This window comes from Bos taurus, chromosome 16, assembly GCF_002263795.3.
Source record: "Bos taurus isolate L1 Dominette 01449 registration number 42190680 breed Hereford chromosome 16, ARS-UCD2.0, whole genome shotgun sequence".
NCBI classification, from domain to species: domain Eukaryota; kingdom Metazoa; phylum Chordata; class Mammalia; order Artiodactyla; family Bovidae; genus Bos; species Bos taurus.
In genome coordinates this window covers 49,471,737-49,489,416 of record NC_037343.1, presented here as the reverse complement: position 1 = coordinate 49,489,416, position 17,680 = coordinate 49,471,737, and the positions used below count along the sequence as shown (strand labels likewise).

At 59.7% G+C, this 17,680-nt stretch overlaps 1 protein-coding gene and 1 non-coding gene across 5 annotated transcripts in view; both read right to left on the bottom strand.

Moving 5' to 3' along the window:
- MEGF6 (multiple EGF like domains 6) overlaps positions 1-17,680 on the bottom strand; it is a 102,146-nt gene that overhangs the window by 49,281 nt on the left and 35,185 nt on the right. For 2 of the 4 annotated variants that reach the window (XM_059875755.1, XM_059875753.1), the window contains exon 5: positions 4,290-4,412. The exons of the other annotated variants lie outside the window; for them this stretch is intronic. In XM_059875755.1, coding sequence (XP_059731738.1) covers positions 4,290-4,412 — 123 coding nt within the window. The remainder of the gene's footprint in view (positions 1-4,289; positions 4,413-17,680) is intronic. 4 annotated transcript variants of the gene reach the window in all.
- Positions 16,640-16,734, bottom strand: MIR551A (microRNA mir-551a). The gene has a single exon (NR_031182.1). It is a non-coding gene; the product is annotated as a microRNA mir-551a (primary transcript).

Below are 17,680 nucleotides of genomic sequence, written 5' to 3'. Positions count from 1 at the left end.
CAGGAAGTGAAAAGTCCTCCTAGCACTAAAGGCTCTGAAACCCCCTGTGAGGCGGCATTGCCATCTAGGGTTGCCACAGCAGGAGATTCAGAGAAAGCCCCCACGAAGGGCCCAGGGAAGTGCAGGTGGACTCCGCCCAGGGCACCAGTATGAGAGTCCATAGCGGCTCCCCTTGCCCCCACCCCCACGGCCGCAGGACAGTACAGCTGGCTCGGGTCAGCCCACGGCCCTCCCAGCCCAGGCGGGAGCCCCAGGGGCTTCCTAATCAGGACACGTCACTTCCCACATTCCTGACTCTCCCTGGGGACAGACGGGACCTGGCAGCAGCCGGCCCGAGCGAGTGTGAGAGAGGATCCCCGTCGGGTCGGACGAGGCTCAACTGCATTCCCACCCGGACCCAGGCGGGACGAGCCGGTGGCAACAGCCGAGTCAGACAGGGTGAGGAGCGCAGCCCGCACCATCCTGAGTGCAAGGCCTTGGAGCAGGTCCTTTACCTCTTGAGAAGGGTCAGTCCCATGGTGGGGACCACGCGGACGCCAAAGCCTGGGCCGGGGGGCTGGAGTACAGGGCACTTCTACTTTCTCAAAGCCTTGACCCCTCCATGAGCTTCTCACAGACACCCCGTTAGAGACCCTAACTCTGCACTGGACGCCCCATAGCCAAGGAGTAGTGGGGATTGGGGACATGCTGAGCCCCCAGGCCAGAGCCAGCCGTTTTCATGTTGGACTGAGGACTCCCACTCAGCCCCCCACCCCTACCCCCACCCTACCCGGAGAGTCACCTGCTGCCAGTTTCCCAGCCCTTCCTGACCTCCTGGAGGGAGGGAGCAGCGGAGGGGTGGGAACCATGGAACTGGCTCAGGAAGAATTCCACCCCCAGCACCAAGGGAAGGCTGGCCCTCAGGCCTGGACCTGGGAGGCGCCCCCCCCAACCCCTGGAGTCTATCCCAGGGAGACACCCTGATTTTCTCCAACCGACAAGATTAATTTCCCCCTCACAATGGGACCGAAAACCCCTCCCCACAGCAAGGTCTCTGAGACCTTCAGGCAACACCACCCAGCCTGATGGAAGGACCCACCTCACTGAGGGACTCAGCATCCACCCAGCCAGCATGGCCGGAAGGAGTGAGGAGGGGGAACGTGCCTTGGGGAGGGCAAGGACCTACCAGGGTCCCCTGGGGGTTCTGATTCCCATCATGGCCCTAGATGTAGGTCCTGGTCCCCGCCCCAGATCTCCAGGCTAGTCCCTGCAGACCTTGCTCAAGAGGAGGCAGTGAGGCTGGGGTGAAGGGCTCATGGCCTCAGGCCAGGGTGAGGGGGGTTCGGCTCAGGTTGCGGCCCCCCTTATCTCCCTCCCTCATGCCCCCCAGCAGTCCCTGAGGGGTAGGGAGCCTGCTGCCAGCGCTGAGTCCTCTCAGGGATCCTAGGAGCCAAGGGTGTCGGCAACACTTTCCAGAGGAAGAGACTGAAGTTGAGAGCGCCCCAAGGCGCTGAGCTGAGGCTGACACTGGAGTCTGGCCCTGGAGGGGCCTCCCCAGAGGGGCCGACATGGAAAGCCTGGCGGTGCTGGGTAGGAGCTCAGGGCCCCGGCAGCTGGGACGGGAGCTGGACAGTGGGGTCCACGTTTCTCCCCAAGACCCACCTCCCCCATAAAGCACAGGTTTGAGCACACCTGCCCGTGGGTCTGGAGGGAGGGCGGGCACCGGTCAGAGGACGTACCCTACGAGGACGCTGCGGGAGCAGCAGTGGGCTACAGCATCACCTGGCAATGCGCCCTTCCCCAGCACCTGTGCCCCCCCAGGAGAAGGGAGCAGGGCTCCTGCCATCGATGCCCCCCCAGAACACGACAGACACACTGATCTGGCACTGCCCCCCGGGTGGGGGCCAAGGCCACCCTCAGGCAGGGCCTGCACCAGCGCTCGGTGTTTCACGGCGTCGATCAATCACTGGGGCGGTTTCCAGGCTCACCCCACCGGCAACTCGGCGTGCAGCCCTGTGTGTGAGCGGCCAGGGCTGGCCTGTCCTCCACAGTAACATCTTGATTTCCTGTCCGCTCTGCTCACATTCAGCCGGCTGGCCGCCCCCAGAGCCCCGATCACTGGCCAGAGCTGAGATTTCAGGGGCGGCGGGGGCTGGCTGAGGGACAGAGAAAACAGCAGGCGCTTGGCTCTCGGCAGAGCGCTCTCAGCCACGCGGTGACTCGGAGCCTCAGCCATCCCAAACACGCGGAGCCAGTCAGCGAGCTCCCAGGGGGCTGGGGAGGGGCCGGGAGCGAGGCAAGGGTGGGCACGCCAGGGTGAGGGCAGCCCCCTGACTGGCCCCCTTCTGGTCCTCTCAGTACCCCCCCTTCAGCCAACTGCCAGGTAGCGACCATCTCGCCCACCTGTCCTTGAGACCTTCTAAATCAAGGAATTCCAGGGAAGGCATCAAGACCGGGCCTGCTGACCCTGAGCTGGGCTCCAGCCAGTGGCCAAGCTGTGCACTTGTGTTCCAGGACTGCTCCTGGCCACTGGGCCCCAGGTCAGCACGGAGCGGCCTGGAGCACACGTCAGAAGACGCCCAGCCCTGGGGCAGCCCCAACATGCCCCCCAGGCCCTGGCCCGGAGCTTCCTGGGCACTGACAAGGGGCTGGGTTGCACACCCGCAGACTCTGGGGACTTAGGGCCAGAAGGGTCAGGGACGGGAAACCCGTGTCCAGCCCTATCTGTAGGCCACAGAGCTGGAAACGCTCAGAGAGGCTGCGAGGTCGGCAGTGCGCCAGCGGCAGTGGTGGCAGGAGCAGGACCCTCACCCCGGGGCACCTGCAGTGGGTGGAAGGCCAGGAGACCCCCGTGCGGGAGCACATGCTGGGGGCTGCTCTGTCTTGTGTGCCGGCATCCCTGGAGCTCATGGAGACCAGGAGGCTGAGAGTGGGTGAAGGGGGCTGAGCTCCTGGAGAGACTGCCAAGGGCCTGGCAGGTTTTAGGCCCCTGATGCCTTCCCGACATCAGGGCAGCCACCCCCACTTCAGGGGGCACTGGCAGGAGAGCGGACACGGGGCCAGGAAGGGGCACTCCTTCCCACCCCCAACTCCACCTGTATTCAGTGTGCCCTGGGGTGGGACTGCGGGCCGTGGAAGGTCCTGCCAGCCCAGCGGGGCTCCATTCACAGAAGGGGAAACCGGGACGCAGGTGGGTGACATGGTCTGGTTCTGTCTGGTACTGGTTCTGTCTGTGACAGGTCTGTGCTCCTGTCACCCAACAAGCACAAGGTCCTCAGGTCCTGGGCTGTGCGTGACAGGTCAGCCACCTCTCTGCTGCCTCCACCCTTCTCCCCTCCAATGAAGACATGCTGGAAACCAGAACAGTTTGCAAAACACCCCAGCCAGGGCAGACTCCCCCCGGTTCCCAGATCCCCAGTCCAGTGGGCTGTGATCCTGCCACCACCCCTACCCTGAGGGATGGCTCACAGCTGGTCTCTGGCAGAACCAAAGACAGCGTTCTGGTCGGGAAAAGAAGTTCGGAGAGATGGGGGATGACAGCGGCTGTCTGACATGACTCAGGGGAGGGAACACAGATGCCCGCCAGCCCCCACCCTGTATGAACTCAGGGGCCAAGCAGCCAACCAGGTCCTGGGGTCAGGGGCCTGGTGGGGGAGCGCAGGTGTGGGAGTGTGGGGGACAAGGAGGGAGAGCATGTCCTCCACCCCACCCCTTGCCTTCTCCCAGCCTCAATGCTAAGCTAATCTGTTCCCCTCTCCCCAAATCCAGGAAATTTCCTTCTGTCTGTTCTTGGTTTTGCTGACAGCCTGCCAGTGATGGCAGAGAGCTGTGACAGGCCCAGAGCTGGTGACCACTTCCAGACTGGGCTCAGCAAGCCCTTGCAGGGGTAGGGTGCCCCCCAGCGTCCCCATGCCGCCCAGGCACACAGCCTGCCCTCTGACCCTCTCAGGGGCCATGCAGCTATACTCGGGCCTGCGAACTGCCCGCCCACCCTCCCCAGCTGCATCTCCGACCCACCACCTGCCTCTCCCTACCCGCGAGCAGAGCAATCTCCCTCCCCAACACGGCACCCAGGATGCCGTCCACCCACATCAGGCTCTCTGACCCACCGAGGCTCGTTTTGGGGGAAACGTGGATTCCCCAAAGGTGCGGGGAGCAGTCGGGCAGGGAGGACCCCAGGGAGCTGGGCGCCACTCCAGGGCCCTCAGCAGAGCAGCCCAGGGGTGGGGAGGAGGCAGCCCAGGAGCAGTCAGGGCAGGGATGCTTAGGCCACACTCGGGCGGGGGCTCGGGGCCGGGCCGGGGACCTACCTCGGCAGGTCTTGCCGTCTCCCTGCAGCTGGCGGCCAGGCGGGCAGCGGCAGTAGAAGCCCCCCACGGTGTTGTGACACTCACCCTCACAGCCTGCGTTGCCAGTGGCACACTCATTCACATCTGCGAGGGGGAGATGCGGGTGAGCCCAGCACAGGGGCAGGAGGAAGCTCAGGACCCCACAACACTGGAGGACGAGGCCCGGCAGAGATGGGCAAACCTCACCCCTCCAGACAGGCCTCAGGAGAGAGGGACCCGCCGAGTCAATCCAGCAGCTGGGGGGCCGCGCCGCCAACCAGGTCCCTCCCCGTGCCCAGCACCTGTGGTCCTGTGGTGTCCCAGTGTGACCTGGCAGGAGTGTCCCTTGGGGACAGCTCGGCACAGGATGGGCCCTGCTCCCTAAGGAGCCATCCTCGCTTGCCTGCGTCCCCCCGAGAATGGCCCCTGTGTTCTGTCCAGCTGTGGGTTTGCCAGAGAAACCAGGCATCCCCCAGCATGGAGGCCAGGAAGAGGCCCCCACTGTCACCCCACAGCTGCTTGAGACCTGGCAGTGGGCTCCATGCGCCCCCATCCCCGCCTAGGTCTCCCCCACTCTGTCTGCTGGGACCCTGTGGCATGTGAGTCAGGCCTGGGGAGTAGGGGAATGCCACTGGGCTCTGGCATGGAGGGCAGAGCAGGCGGAGACCCCACCGACGAGGCCACGCTGCCCACAGCTCCCCTGTCCTCTGCTCAGCCTTTGTGGGTGCAGGATGGTAGCACTTCCCCTGCCACAAGGAATGTGGCCGGGGGTGCCGAGGATGCCCACGAGGGGCTGGTGGCACCGTGGCCCCACAGACCCAGCCAGGGCCCGGGGGACTCGGGTGCCTCGTTTTCCAGAACACCTCTTGGGCATAGGGTGACAAGGGGCCCAGGCCCTTATGCCGGCCCCCAGCCCCCTGCTGTGCGGCAAGCCCGAGGTCTGAGGGGGCCCAGCTCTGTCCTCCCAGCACCCCAACATCAAAGGCAGGGGTCCCCCAATCTCATAGGGAATGTGACCCAGAGGCAAGCGGAGACCCCCAGGAGCCACAAGCCATGGACGGCCAGATGCCAGGACAGCCCACAAGGAGCAGTTGCTGGAAATGCCACCCCCGCCTGGAGGCTCAAGGCCCAGACCAGCCTGGGCTGCAGTCCCCAAGCCCAAGCCCAAGCCACCGACGTCTTCAGCTCCCCTCTCCACTGGCATGTCCTTGGGAGGGTCCCTGGGAGACCCCGAGCCAAGTTCAGGCTGCAGGGGCGGCCAAGGTCCCACGGGAAAGGCGGCACTGGAATGTCACCCTGAGCCCCAGCCTGCGGGGTTAACACTGGGAATTTTCTGGGAATTCCTAGAGAGTTACGCAGGGCCAGTCCACGCTCAGCCCAGCCCGGGGGTCAGAGCTTGGGTGCCCAGGGTCTCCCCACCAGACTAGCCTGGGGAGATGGCACAGGGGCCAGGCTCTCAGGCGGGCAGCAGCCAGGTGCAAGACCCCTCCCCACCAGGGCCCACCTTGATACTCGGGCTGTGTAGCCAGGCAGCTAGCAGGGCAGAGGCCAGCCAGGTGGGGCTGCAAATAAAGGGCAGACGCCCTCTGGCAGCTGCTGACATGGCAGGGTCCCCAGGGGCTGGGCACTGCCGCCAGGGTGGAGTCAGCCTTATAGCTGCCTTCCTGCACCCTGCCCTGACCCTGTGGATGCTGGTGACCAGGACAATGTGACCTGGAGCCTCCAGGGCTCCCACACCCACGGAAAGGGCCTGTGTGCTGACGCTCAGGGTCTGGAACTCACAATGGCACCTGCTGTGTCCCTCTAGCCGCATCTGGATGCCATCCTACAGGTGCCCAACCAGGTCTGAATGGCCCTTACTGCCCCCTGCCCCCAGCATCTCCCTGCCAGGCACCTCAGCTCAGCTGAGCATCCACCTCCACCACCTCACCGAGCTGAGTCCCTTGTGTCTCTGCACTGGGAAGGCTGCTCAGCCCCTGAATCTGCTCGCAGCTAGACCGTGCCAGCCTCAGTGTAGGGGCTGGGCCCCCCTAGAGTCGGGGTTCCAGGGCCCAGCCAAGGCTGGCAGGAAAGGGGCCACAGGATGCCTTGTGACTACTGCACAGGCATCACCCCCAGGGCCTCCTGGAGAGAAGCAGAGCAGGCAGGGGGCTGGCCCTCCCTGTGCACTGTCCCCAGGCAATGGCAACGCGGACTGAGAAGGAGGTGACCCTGCCCAGGGCCAGGGAGGGGCTGGGCAGGTTCAGCAGGCTCCCCTCTGCTAAGCATCTGCCCTGTACACGGCTGGAACTGGGGAGAGGGGGAGATACAGAGGAAAGGGACCCACCAGTCAGGGCAGGGGAGAGCTTGGAGGACCACCCAGACTGCACATCAGGTTCAAGTCCCTGCTGGGGTGGTGGGGGTGGGGGAGAGGAATGGGCACTTGTTTGACTCCCCCAGCAGCCACAGGCCATGCTTTTAGTTCACAGCATCCATGGACCAGCACTGCTGTACCCTCAGCCCCTCGGGACCCATGCCTCAAGGGCATGGTGCCTTGACCTTGTTGGCTCCTTGCTATAACTCCAGCATCTAGCCCACACAGCAGTGGAATGAACTTGTAAAGATAGGTGCCCCCCACCTCCTGTGCCTCCTGGGTACCTGGGGGGAAGGGGTTGCTTTGTTGTTCAGCCACTAAGTCACGTCCAATTCTGCCATCCCATGGACTGCAGCATGCCAGGCTTCCCTGTCCTTCACTATCTCCCAGAGTTTGCTGAAACTCATGTCCACTGAATCGGTGATGCCATCCAACGATCTCACCCTCTGTTACTCTCTTCTCCTCCTGCCCTCAATCTTTTCCAGCATTAGGGTCTTTTCCAATTAGTTGGCTCCTTGCTTCAGGTGACCAAAGTATTGGAGCTTCAGCTTCAGAATCAGTCCTTCCAATGAATATTCATGGTTGATTTCCTTTAGGATAGACTGGTTTGAACTCTGTGCTGTCCAAGGGACTCTCAAGTCTTCTCCAGCACCACAGTTTTAAAGCATCGATTCTTCGGTGCTCAGCCTTCTTTGTTGTTTGACTTTCACATTTGTACGTGGCTACCGGAAAAACCATACTTTGACTAGACGAACCTTTGTCAGCAAAGTGACGTCTCTGCTTTTTAATATGATGTTTAGATTTGTAATAGCTTTTCTTCAAGGAGCAAGCGTCTTTTAATTTCATGGATGCAGTCACTGTCCCCAGTGATTTTGGAGCCCAAGAAAATAAACTCTGTCGTTGTTTCTACCTTTTCCCCATCTATTTGCCGTGCAGTGATGAGTCTGGATGTCAGCATCTTAGTTTTTTGAATGCTGAGGGTTTTTTTTCACTTTTTAAAATAAATTTATTTTTAATTGAAGGATGTTGAGTTTTAAGCCAGCTTTTTCATTCTCCTCTTTTACTCTCAAGAGGCTCTTTGGTTCCTCTTCACTTTCTGCCATTAGAGTGGTATCATCTGCATATCTGAGGTTGTTGATATTTCTACCGGCAATCTTGATTCCAGCTTGTGAGTCGTCCAGCCTGGCATTTCGCACGAGGTACTCTGCATATAAGTTAAATAACCAGAGTAACAATATATAGTCTTGATGTACTCCTTACTCAATTTTGAACCAGTCCATTGTTCCATGTCCAGTTCTAACTATCGCTTCTTTACCCACATACAGGTTTCTTAGGAGACAGGTAAGGTGGTCTGGTATTCCCATCTCTTTAAGCATTTTCCATTGTTTGTTGTGATCCGCATGGTCAAAGGCATTAGTGTAGTCAATGAAGGAGAAGTATGTTTTTTTCCTGGAATTCCCTTGCTTTTTCTATGATCCAACAGATGTTGGCAATTTGATCTCTGGTTCCTCTGCCTTTTCTAAATCCAGCTTGTACATCTAGAAGTTCTTGATTCACGTACTGCTGAAGCCTAGCTTGAAGGATTTTGAGCATTACTTTGCTAGCATGTGAAATGAGCACAATTGTACAGTAGTTTGAACATTTTGGGGGGCTTCCCTGGTGGCTCAGACGGTAACGAATCTGCCTGCAATGCAGGAGACCTGGGTTTGATCCCTGGGTTGGGAAGATCCCCTGAAGGAGGGCATGGCAACCCACTCCAGTATTCTTGCCTGGAGAATCCCTGTGGACAGAGGAGCCTGATGGGCTGCAGTCCATGGGCTGGAAAGAGTCGGACACAACTAACACATTCATACTTTGAATATTCTTTGAGTGAGACTTCCTAAATCCTGTATGAATCAGTATGGATGATTCAGAAACCAAAATAAATAGCAGATCTTTCAGGTTGGGGGCAGTCCAGGGTTGTGGGGGCAGCTGTGGGTCCTGTGGGTACCCCAGGACAGTCAGTAGCCCTGCCAAGGGAGGGCCAGCAATGACCCCCACCCAGGCCAGTCTCCAGGTTGGGGTGGGGAACTTCAGCAGGCCAGCAGCTGGGCCTCAGCTGAAACCCCGGGGAGGCAAGCAGCAGAGGGGCCAGGAAGGAGAGACAGAGAGGCACCCCACCCCACCTTTCCTTCCTGACCCAAGACTGGGGCGTGTGGGGTTCCAGGCCTCCGTGTGGAGACTGGGGCTGCCTGGGATTTCTGGGAGCTGACCCTGGGGAGTCCTGGCCCAGGTCAGCTGCAGCACAATCCTCCTGCTTCCAGAATGATCTATCAGCTTGCAGGGCATTGTTGTTGTTGTTCAGTCAGTAACTCGTGTCCGACTCTATGACCCCATGGACTGCAGCACACCATGGTTCCCTATCCTTCACTGTCTCCCAGAGTGTGCTCAAACTCATGTCATCCAACCATCTCATCCTCTGTTGCCCCCTTCTCTTCCTGCCTTCAATCTTTCCCAGCATCAGGGTCTTTTCCAAGGAGTTAGCTCTTCGCATCAGGTGACCAAAGGATTGGAGCTTCAGCTTCAATATCAGTCCTTCCAATTAATATTCAAGACTCATTTCCTTTAAGATTGAACTGGCTTGACCTCCTTGCTGTCCAAGGGACTCTCAAGAGTCTTCTCCAACACCACTGTTGTGAAACAGATTCCAACAGCTACTCCCTGCAGCCCCCACCCTCCCTGAAAGTGACTCAGCTGGCCAGCCCATCCCAGCTCCCGGCTGTCAGACACAGACTGGAATGGTGCAGGGATGATGACACAGCCCAGAAAACCATCCAGGGACCGACCACCCTTCTTGCTCACAAAGCCAGTCTGGGGGTGGGGTGTGCCCTGAAAGCCCAGTGGCCTGGTCACCTGATAGGCTGATGCTCCAGCTTGTCGAAGGGGTGGACTGAGCCCAGGCAAGTCAGGAGGTCGAAGGTCAAGCCCTGGCCTGGAGCTGTGGCCAAGGCCCATCTGGTCACTGGCAGAGGGCGTTCTGCTCCAGGAAGTGTCAGTAAGTGCTTAGGAGGCAGGCGCCCTGAAACCCTGGCTTCTTAGATGATCAGCCCAGGAGCACCCCCAACCCGAGGGAGGGGGTGTGGGGTCCGGGGAAACTGAGTTTCCTCCCATTTCTGGAGCGAGGCAGCAGCTCGGAGAGGCCTCTGGCCCCCACACCAGGCCTCTGGTGAGCGTGGGGTGTGGACGCTGACACCCAAAGCTGGCTCTCGATTCTTCTCACCGCCCCGTCCACAGGGCAATGCAGGAGGCAGGAGCACAGCACTGTGAGTGTGCTCGATGACACTGACCTGCATGCTGCAAAGGGGTCGATCTTGTGTTACCCCAGATTTCACCCCAAAAAGTGCTCCTCAAACCGGCCCCCACGCTGCACACACATCTCCAGGGATTTGCTACAGCAGGAACGGGGGCCCAGGCCCCAGCCCCTGGACAGCGCTGGCCCCAGCACAGGGCCCTCCCTCCGGCGGCAGCAACTCTACAAAGGCCCTAAGCCGCAGCAGCCACCCAGGCTGGACGAGGGCTCGGAAGCTCTTGACCTTTCAGCAGACCTGGTGACCAAGGGATGCAGATTGAGGAGCACAGGCCCCAATCTCCCAGGGGAATGAGAGGGGCCCACCGCCCGAGAGAGATGCCCTCTACACCCCCCAGCCCATCCGCCAGCAGCCTGAGTGCAGGGCTGGGGCTCTCCAGGTAGGGCAAAGTAAAGATGAAGTGAACTCAAACAGCCACCTGGCAGTCTCTTTCCCAGGAGCCAGGAACCCGAGAGGGAACGTGGTCCCTTCTGGGACAAACCTGGCCTGGTCTGAGGCCGATGGTGGGCCTGGGAGCCCCTCAGGTGTGAAGCAGGTCAGACAAGGCACGTGGTTCCAGGGCAGGGCATGGCCAAGGGACCCCCACCCAACCTGTGAGGATAAGGAAGTTTCACCCTGAGAACAGAGGCCAAGACCACACAAGGGGAGGCCGCCCAGCCCACCAGGCGGGGACCTGGCCAGGCCTTGGCTCGCCGGCTCTGTGTGACAGTCAGCCCTCACCCCCACCGCCCACCCAGGCTGCAGGCTACCTGTCGGAGCCAGGATTTACAAGGCCTTGCCTGCCGAGGAGGCCAAGAAAATCCTCCCTGCCTACAGCCAGGTGTCACCCGACAGGCCAGGGCTGCTCCCAAAATCTCAGCTGGGACGAGTGATGAGAATCAGCTGGGCCAGAGTCGGCAACATGGGGCTACAGGAACAGAGACAGAGGAGCTGGAGGTGGGGGTGGGGGGCAGCCCTGAGCTCCAAGGGGCCTGGAAAGGCAACTCCCCAGGCAGGGGTAGGCGGCTCCTTACCTTCCTGGCCCCCCTGAAGGAAGAGGAGTGTCCAGGGCATCCCCGTGACCAGCACAGATGGACCGGCATGGGGAGCCCCCTCCTAGGGCAGGATGCACTGCCCGGACCCACCAAGTCTCTCTCCCTAAGGATGCTACCCCCACCCCATGTCCCACCAGCCCCTCCACACAGTGGGCAGGGGACAAGTGGGGCTCCCTGAGCAAGCTTGCTCTGGGGCTGACATGTCTGCTCAGCGCCCCGGTCTGCACAGGTCTGGACCTGTCTTGGAGCATGTGCACCCTGCCCCAGCACAGAGACCCCCTTCCCAGGCACCTACTCTGTGTCGTGGGCAGGGGTTCTGGCTCCTGAGACAGGTGAGGCAAGACCCCTGCGGGGCTCTGAGCCAGCCTTGGGGGGCAGATGCCACAGGGGATACACAGAGCAGTGATGAACACAAGGCTGGGCTCGGCCCTCACCACCAGCCCGTGGAGGAGAAGGTGGCTCCCAGTGGTGCCAGGCTGGGAAAGCCAGGAGGGCCAAGGAGGAGGGATCCACGGTGGGCTGGGGGCAGCGCTGCAGGCCGGGCCTTCGCTCTGACCCAGGGGAAGGGGAAATTCACCAGGAGCCAGGCCAGAGCCCCAGGGTGTCGGGCCACCGTCAGAGGTGCTGGCAGAGTGTCTTGGCTACCGCGACAAAGGACCACAGAGCTTGTGGCTTAAACAACAGACATGTGTCCTCGCTTGGCTCTGGGGCCACAAGTCTGACATCAGTGTCACTGGAGCTAAAACAGGTGTCACTGGGCCCACCCTGCCTCATGAGGCCTGAGGGGTGGGTGTCCCCTTGCCTCTTCCACCAGCCAGGGTTCCACGGGTCAGAGCCGCATCGCTCCCACACCCAGACCCAGGCCTGGACAGCAGTGCAGGCAGGGGGCCTCCCTTCACCCTCCAACCCTCTCAGTCAGAAGCTGGGTGGGTGGCACCCAGAACAGGCCGGGGGTCCCCAGGACATGGTGGGGGTCTGGGCTGGCTCGGCATCTCAGCCACTGGGTGAACACGACCCACCACAAAACTCTTCTGGGCCCTGGAGTCCTCATTCCTAAAACGGGAGAAGGACACAAGGCCAGGGGATCCAGGGGACGCACTCCGAGAGGACTGAGCCTCATCAGCATTTTTAATTCCATTTGGGTCAGAAATGAAAGTTCGAAGTTGCATAGCCCCAGGGCCTTGTCTGAGACCCAGGCCCGCGACAATGGAGGCTGGACTCCTGCTCGCTCGTTCTAGTGGCCCCTGGGCCCTTTACAAAAATGCAGAGGCTTCAGAGGGCTGCACAGAATCCCCTCCACTTCCTCCCGCCTCCCCCAGCTCAGCACAGCTGGGCCAGGCACCCGCCTCAGCTTGTCCCAGAAGCTCCCTAACCACATTCCCTCCTGGGCTCCTGGCTCCTGGGGGAGAGACTGCCAGGTGGGGTGGGGATCCCAGCCCGCTGCCAAAACCAGACCCGCCCCTTCCCCTGGCAGAGGAAACAGTTACCACAGAGGACCTGCTTGGCACCCTTCTAACACCGGTAATGTGCAAACTGCCTGAAACAAGACCCCACCTCAAAAAGCTGTCCCACCACTGCCCTGGGCCTCCCACTCAGAAGGACGGGACCCCAGCGGTCCAGGGAACCAGCTGGAAGTGGTCTGTGGCCAGCGGAGCCAGGTTGCCTCAGCCTGTCACGGAGGGAGCAGCCTCCCTGGTCTGGGCACCAATTTTGGCCGTGCCAACGGGCCACCCTATGAGTCCATGTTCAGTCCCCCCACCCTACCAAGAGTTCCCAGTGTGGGGAGCAAGACCAGATGGCCCATAACCCTGGTCCAAAGAGGACCCCATTCCCTACCAGGAGCAACCGGGGGCAGAAAATGTCACATATGCTTTACAAGGCTGCCATGGTAACTGGGAGATCCAAAGCTGTCTCATGGGATTAAACTCATACAGTTATCTCCTCTCGGAGCAAGAGTGAGTGGGATGGGAGAAATTCCCGCAAAGACAAGACGCCCACTGCCTCCATCCGACACTCACACCAGGCTCCCCGGCGCTGCCCTCTCCGCAGCTCGGGGCCCGTCAGGAAGGCAGCACGTCATCCCGCCATGGATCAGCCTGCAGCCCCACAGAGGACGCTTGAGAGGAACACCTACTGCACAGGAACCTTCCCAAACCCAGACGGTCCAGAGCGGCGGCCCGTTAGAGCAGGGGACATCCCAGTAATGATGACCTGAGGAAAGTCCACATAAACCATGCAGATGCTCCCGGGTGCGAAAACATTACAGAAGGCCCCAGGCCTGCTGCGGGTGGCTGGCAAGGCTGCCATTGTTCTTTTCTGTTTAATCTTTTGTTACTCCGGCCAATAAAATCAGGGCCCCCAAGGTGTCCACTCCCCATCTCCGGATCCCCAGAGGGCAAAGTGGAATGACGGGTGCCAATCAGCCTATCTTACAGTGGGGGAGTGTCTGCAGGACGCGGGCGGGTCCAGTGGCATCCCAGGGTCAGCATGAGTGGACGAGCAAGGCCAGAGCGAGAGTCTGGAGAGAGCTGAGGCCGTGGGAAGCAGGGGCAGGTGGGTGCCTCGTTGCTGGCCTTGAACGTGAAGGAAGGGGCCACGAGCTAAGGAACTCAGGTGCCCTCAGAGCCTCCAGGACGAACCCGTCCTGCCCAGCACTGAACTTTAGTTCAGGGACTTGTGAGCTCAGAAGAGTGAGATGATACACGTGTGTCTTACTCCCCTAAGTCTGGGCTGTCAGTCACTGCAGCAGATGAAAACTAAGTCATCGGGCAAGCATCACCTTTAAAATGGAAAAAAAATGAAAACCATTTTGTTAGAGAAAGTGCTTCATGCTGCTCTAGGCTGTAGCTTGCCCTTGGCCCGGGGAGGGGGCATCTCGCCCAGTTGGGCCATCCCGCGAGGCGCCCCCCAAACTGAGAGAAGCCACTCTGTAAGCAAACCCACCGCCGGGCCAGGGCCCACCTGGCCGGGTGGTTATCTCTCTCGTGTAGTTCGGAAGTCCGCCAGCCGGGGCAGCCAGAACATTCCAGTGCAATTCCCATAAGCCCCCACCCCAGCTCAGCACTCGCCAGAGGGCTGACACGCCCCCTCATCACTCACTCCCTTCCCACAAGCATCTGCCAACGGCCAACCCTACAGGAGGACACAGCATCTCTGCTTGCAGGGCCCTGCTAGCCAGGCAGAAAGACTTCCAGGACTCAAGGAGATGGGACCTAAGCGAGCAAGCAGAAGGGGGCACAGACAGGAAAGCCTGGGAGGCTTCCTAGAAGCAGTGTCCCCAGGGCCAATGCTACTCAGGCTCTGAGGAACCCCTGGGTCTCCCCAAGGGGCACTGCTGGGGCAGATGCAGGAGAAACAGAAGCCATGTACCTCCTGCTCCAGGGATAATCCTTGAGCACCAAGGCCTGTCTGCCGGCTCGAGGAGAGTCTGCCATCTAAGGAGTTCCATGGGGTCCTCTCCTGCACAGGACGGACGCTCTGCGAGGTGACCGTCCCCACCACCACCACCACCACCACGCTGTTCTGCTGCCTCTGGAGGTCCAGGATTTATTGTCTGGCTTGGCTAAAGCGAGGCTTTCTCATCTGGACGCTGTGCACGGTCTGAAGGACACACAGGTCCTGCCCACCCTCACCCGGACAGCAACCAAGCTGGTCCAGGGCCCCTCCGTGGCGGTGGCTCAGCCTTGGGGCGGGAAGCAGTCCCCTGCAACCCCCTCTCCTCTTTCTCTGTCTCTCTGGACCTGTTGCAGGGAGGAAGCCCGCGTGACTGTAAACTAAAGTGCCTTTCTTCAGCTCAGGGAGAGATAGTCTGTCCCTGCCCATCTGTGAGCAGAAGAGGTTAACACACCCCTTCTAGGGCTGGCCATTCCCTCGGAGATGTTTTGCAAGCCTGAAGACCCTTTCACTTTACTTCCCCATTGCATCTCCCTCTGTTCTGCCTTTTGACTTTAGTTCCTCCTTGCTTTTTTCTCTCTGATCTATAAAAGAACCTGGCATCCAGACCCCAATAAGATGGTTATTTTGAGGTGCCAGCCTGCCATCTCTCCCCAGTTAAAGTCTCTTCTTTGCCTCAACATCTCACCTCTTGGATCCACTGGCCTATCGTTCAGCGAGCAGGGTGAGCTTGGACTCAGTAACAGACATCGCCACCCTCGCATGACTCACTGGAAAAGACCCTGATGCTGGGAAAGATTGAAGGCCAGAGGAAAAGGGGCAACAGAGAATGAGGTAACTAGATGGTGTCACGGACTCAATGGACATGAGTTTGAGCAAACTCTGGGAGATAGTGAAGGACAGAGGAGCCTGGCGTGCTGCAGTCCATGAGGTTGCAAAGAGTCAGATACAACTTAGCAACTGAACAAAAATTGGTAATAAACACACACATGACTCCTCAGTCTCCCTTCTCACTTCCTTCTAAAGCTGAACACCTTAGAAAACCTCCTGTGCCTCTCAGCCCATCACTGCTGCACCTGGAAGATCTGCAATGAAACCAACTCCGTCCAAAGCCAGCGCCTGGGCGCCAGCAGGCGAAGCAGGAGCTCTGTGGGCCTCACACATGACCATGAAGGGGACAGTCAGCGGGCCCAGCTACTCGTTCCCTAAAGGAACCTCAGTCTCGACCATCACTGTAAGACCACTGCATTCCAGTATGAGGTTTATTCTGTTTGATGGAGAAACTGGCCTTGCGACAGAAAGGGTCCCTCTTGCTCAGAGGCTTTAGATGGACAGCACTGGGACCCTGGACGCTTGATCCCTCAGTTCAACTTCCAGATGTCTATAACAATGACAATTACAAACCAGTGGCTCTTAAGGAAAGAGGGGACCAGACAGGGAACCAGAAACCGTGGAGCCCGTCCTCAGGGGACAAAGTAAGTGAGGCTTCTGAAGGTGCACTAAGCAATATGCCAAGAAAACCCAAATAAAGCACAGAAAGAAATTGAGGCTCCAGCCCCTCCAAGGAGAGGGGGGCATTCTCAGGACGGGGTCAGGCAAGGCCAGTCCCCAAGGTCCAGAAGGCTGGGCTCTTTCTTCATCTTTTGTTTGGAGTTAATAGATTTTATTTCTTAGAGCAGTTTCACGTTTTTGGAAAAACTGAGCAGAAAGCACAGAGCGTTCTCTGTAATCTCATCTCCCCGGTGCACACGACTTTATCGCTAACATCCCACTTTGTGCCTACATTTGTTGCAGTACATGGACCCGCACCGAGATGCCATTATTAACTAACGCTGGCAGTTTGCACGAGCAGCGCTCTTGCTGCTGGATGTCCTGTGGGTTTGACAGATGCATGGGGTCATGGATCCACTATGACAGCAAAGTATGGAGGAGCTTTACTGTCCTGAACGCCCTCTGTGCTCCACCTGGCCTTCCCCTCCCCCAGATCCTGGCAGCCACCCATCTTTGTGCTGCCTCCACGGTTTTGCCTTTTCCCAAATGTCGCTGGCTGGAAGCACACAGCACGTATCCTCCTCGGACGCACTTTCTTCGCTTCAGAGCATGCGTCTGAGAACACTGAGCTGCTCACAAGTTTTTCCCAGGGGAGAGCTTCCCGAGGGTCAAGGATTCCTTCCCAGGGCCAGTCAACCCCCTCCCCATCTGTGATTTCCAGGGCAACCATGGAAACCAAGATTGGGTCGCCCAGAAACAGTCAGACAGGCCTCACCTGCTCTGGGTTTCAGGGTCAGCAGGTGGTCCCCTCTGGGAGAAGGTCACAGGGGCAGGTCAAGAGTGGGTGGTTGGCTTGGGCTGCCCACCACTGGGCTCCCCTCCCCCAGGCCTCTCCTGTTCCCTGCAAGGCAGGCTCAGCTCTTGGCTGCTCAGTGCGCCCCCGGTGCAAAGGTGGCTCAGGGTCAGGTGAGGCTGCCAGTTCTCACAAAGTACTTGCCTCTAGTGGGCAGGGGGTGCAGAGCAGACCCCACCCGGCAGGAGAGATGGCCTTCAGAATGGGATACCGCTTCCTTGCCACTGGCTCCGTGGAGGACGAAGGAACTTCAGGCTTTGGGGAGCTTTGGGGAACCCAGTGAAGGGAGGGGGCACAAGGGCTAAGGGGGGACTCCCACCACCGGTCCAGCCAGCCCCCCAGGCCCAAGATGGGGTTGGGGGCAGGTATCATGGGAGGTCAGGCGGAAGGTGCTCGAGCAGGACCCTCACAGGCATGAAGTTATCATCATTAAGGCCCTTAAGGACGTGGAGCAGCCCCGGCAGGACCAGAAGGGCTCCGTCACCCCCCTGCCCTCGGCCCAGGCCCCAGGGCCCAACTTCGGACAGTTTCTCTGTTTACTCTGAAAGTTATCGGGTCTGGTCTGTTTATACAAATCAGCCTCCAAAAATGTGGGAACGGGGATATTTTTTCCATTTGTTTCCCAGAAAACAAGACAAAATGTAAAAGGCCCAGAAGGGAGCCAAGAACATTCCTTGGTTCCCCAATGTCCAGGTCTCCACTCCCCCTCCACGGCCGAGTTCCTGGGCCGTTTCATGCTCTGGTGGAAGGGATGGGGCTGCAGCCGGAGGCCGGCCTCTGCCTCTGCTTCTGAGCTGCCCCACGGCAGGAGGCGAGGCTGGGGAGGGTGGTGTGCGCTGAGCCTGGCACACTCTCAGCACGTGCCCTCCGCATGTGTGTGTGCAGGAGTGGGTGCATGCGTG